The 1,722-nt window shown below is 31.9% G+C and overlaps 1 protein-coding gene across 1 annotated transcript; it reads right to left on the bottom strand.

Moving 5' to 3' along the window:
• Nucleotides 1-974: 974 nt before the first annotated feature.
• Nucleotides 975-1,448, bottom strand: LOC142172738 (uncharacterized). Its single transcript, XM_075236413.1, has one exon. The coding sequence runs from the start codon at nt 1,446-1,448 to the stop codon at nt 975-977; it is 474 nt and encodes a 157-aa protein (XP_075092514.1).
• Between the last annotated feature and the right edge of the window lie 274 nt (nt 1,449-1,722).

Here is a 1,722-nt window from a genome sequence, read left to right as displayed (position 1 = left end):
TAATTAGTAGAAGAAATTATTTTATATTGCAGGTGAGCTAAATAAAATAGCTTCTTTTTAGTAGCCAAAATAGAAGCGGATTTTAATTATTTTTCTAGACAAAATATGCTTAACAAAAATTCACCTAACTATCCCCAGAGTACACACAAAAACTAACATCATGCATTAAAATCTTTACATTTGAAATAATACTAGCTCATTGTAAAGTATAATCTTTACGGTTTTTTTTTTTTTTTTTTTTGGAATTTGCACTCAAAATCGCTTCTTGTTTTGGAAAAAAAAAAAGGCCAAATAGTATTTTATATTAATAAGAAAAGTATTTCTCAAATATTGACTAAATATAAACTGTTGTTATTCGAAATTATTTGTTCTCAAACTTTACTTGATAAAAAATACTTTTTAAAATAAGCAAATTTTATTAATTTGGTCTAACATACGAAGCAGCACTTCTTCATACAACTTTCACTTTAACATGCTTATGAAAAACTTAAAAAGCTCTGAATATTCAGTTTAGAAAATATTACAAAAAATTCCTTCAATTTTCTTCAAAAAGTTCTCGATTTTTCAAATATACATGTGAAAAAGAGTTGAGATGAAGCAGTAGTAAAGTAGAAAATCGAAAAGAATTCTCTCAATGCAATTAACATTGCAGTATAGCAATATTCCACGTTAAATCCAATTAAGCCACTAGTTTTATTTTATTAGGCAATGACCTAATAACCAACTTTTTATCAATCCTATTGCATTTAATAATGTAGATTATTTTAAGTAGCTATTGACCTAAAAACCATGTAGCTATTACGCTTAATAATTTCTTCAAATGAAGCTCCTGTAAATTCTTACTGTTTTTTTTTTTTTTGGTAATTAATCACTTTTATTAATCACCGATAAAATTGTATAAAGCCATAGCATCGTTTACACACCTAGCTATCTCGTTACAACTCTATCTCCTATGCAATATGAGTTCTATATACTCAAACAAAAATATAACTATGTACTAATCTCTGAATGTCAATAGTAGCTCTAATGTTGCATATGTATGCTACCTCACGTGCAATAGCATTCCTCTCTCGTGCCCTCTTCTCAAAGATCCTCAGATTCTTCTCAATCCAGATTGCATGTGATATTTCTGCATATACCATCCGGAATATCTTTGCACTATTGGTGTTGCCTTTAGCACTTTGCACACTCCATTCAAGATGTTGCTCCCAGGACTGTGTAGTTTTACATTCATGTTGCATCCATTGCATAATCTTCCTCCACATGTTCTTTCTATATTCACAGTTGACAAACAGATGTTCCCTGGTTTCCTCATGGTTGTGGCATAGTGCACATTGTGTATCCACTGTCATTCCCCATTTTTGCAGTATATCTATAGTGAGTAGTCTTCCATGTAGTAACATCCACATGATAAATTGTGCTTTAGGCCCTGTAATGTTCTGAAACATTAGGCATCTTTAGCTTACCCGAGGTCTTTGTCCCAGTAGCTGCAGATACATGTGCCTAATCATACCAGTTTCATGGCTATTTCTTTGCACTTGATTCCAATCTGCTCTACATTGAAAATTTATCTGATCATCCAGCAGGCTTGTCTAGGAGCTGGCATTTGTAGAAATTGCTATCCTTTGATATAGTATGAATGAATCCATTTAATCCAAAGTCTATCATGCTTAGCTTCCACATCCCAGCATATTTTGGTGATAGCAGCTCTGTTCCACAAGT

The sequence above is a fragment of the Nicotiana tabacum genome, chromosome 18 (assembly GCF_000715075.1).
Source record: "Nicotiana tabacum cultivar K326 chromosome 18, ASM71507v2, whole genome shotgun sequence".
NCBI classification, from domain to species: Eukaryota; Viridiplantae; Streptophyta; class Magnoliopsida; order Solanales; family Solanaceae; genus Nicotiana; species Nicotiana tabacum.
The sequence above is the reverse complement of the archived record's forward strand: the minus strand, read 5'-3'. Positions and strand labels throughout refer to the sequence as shown.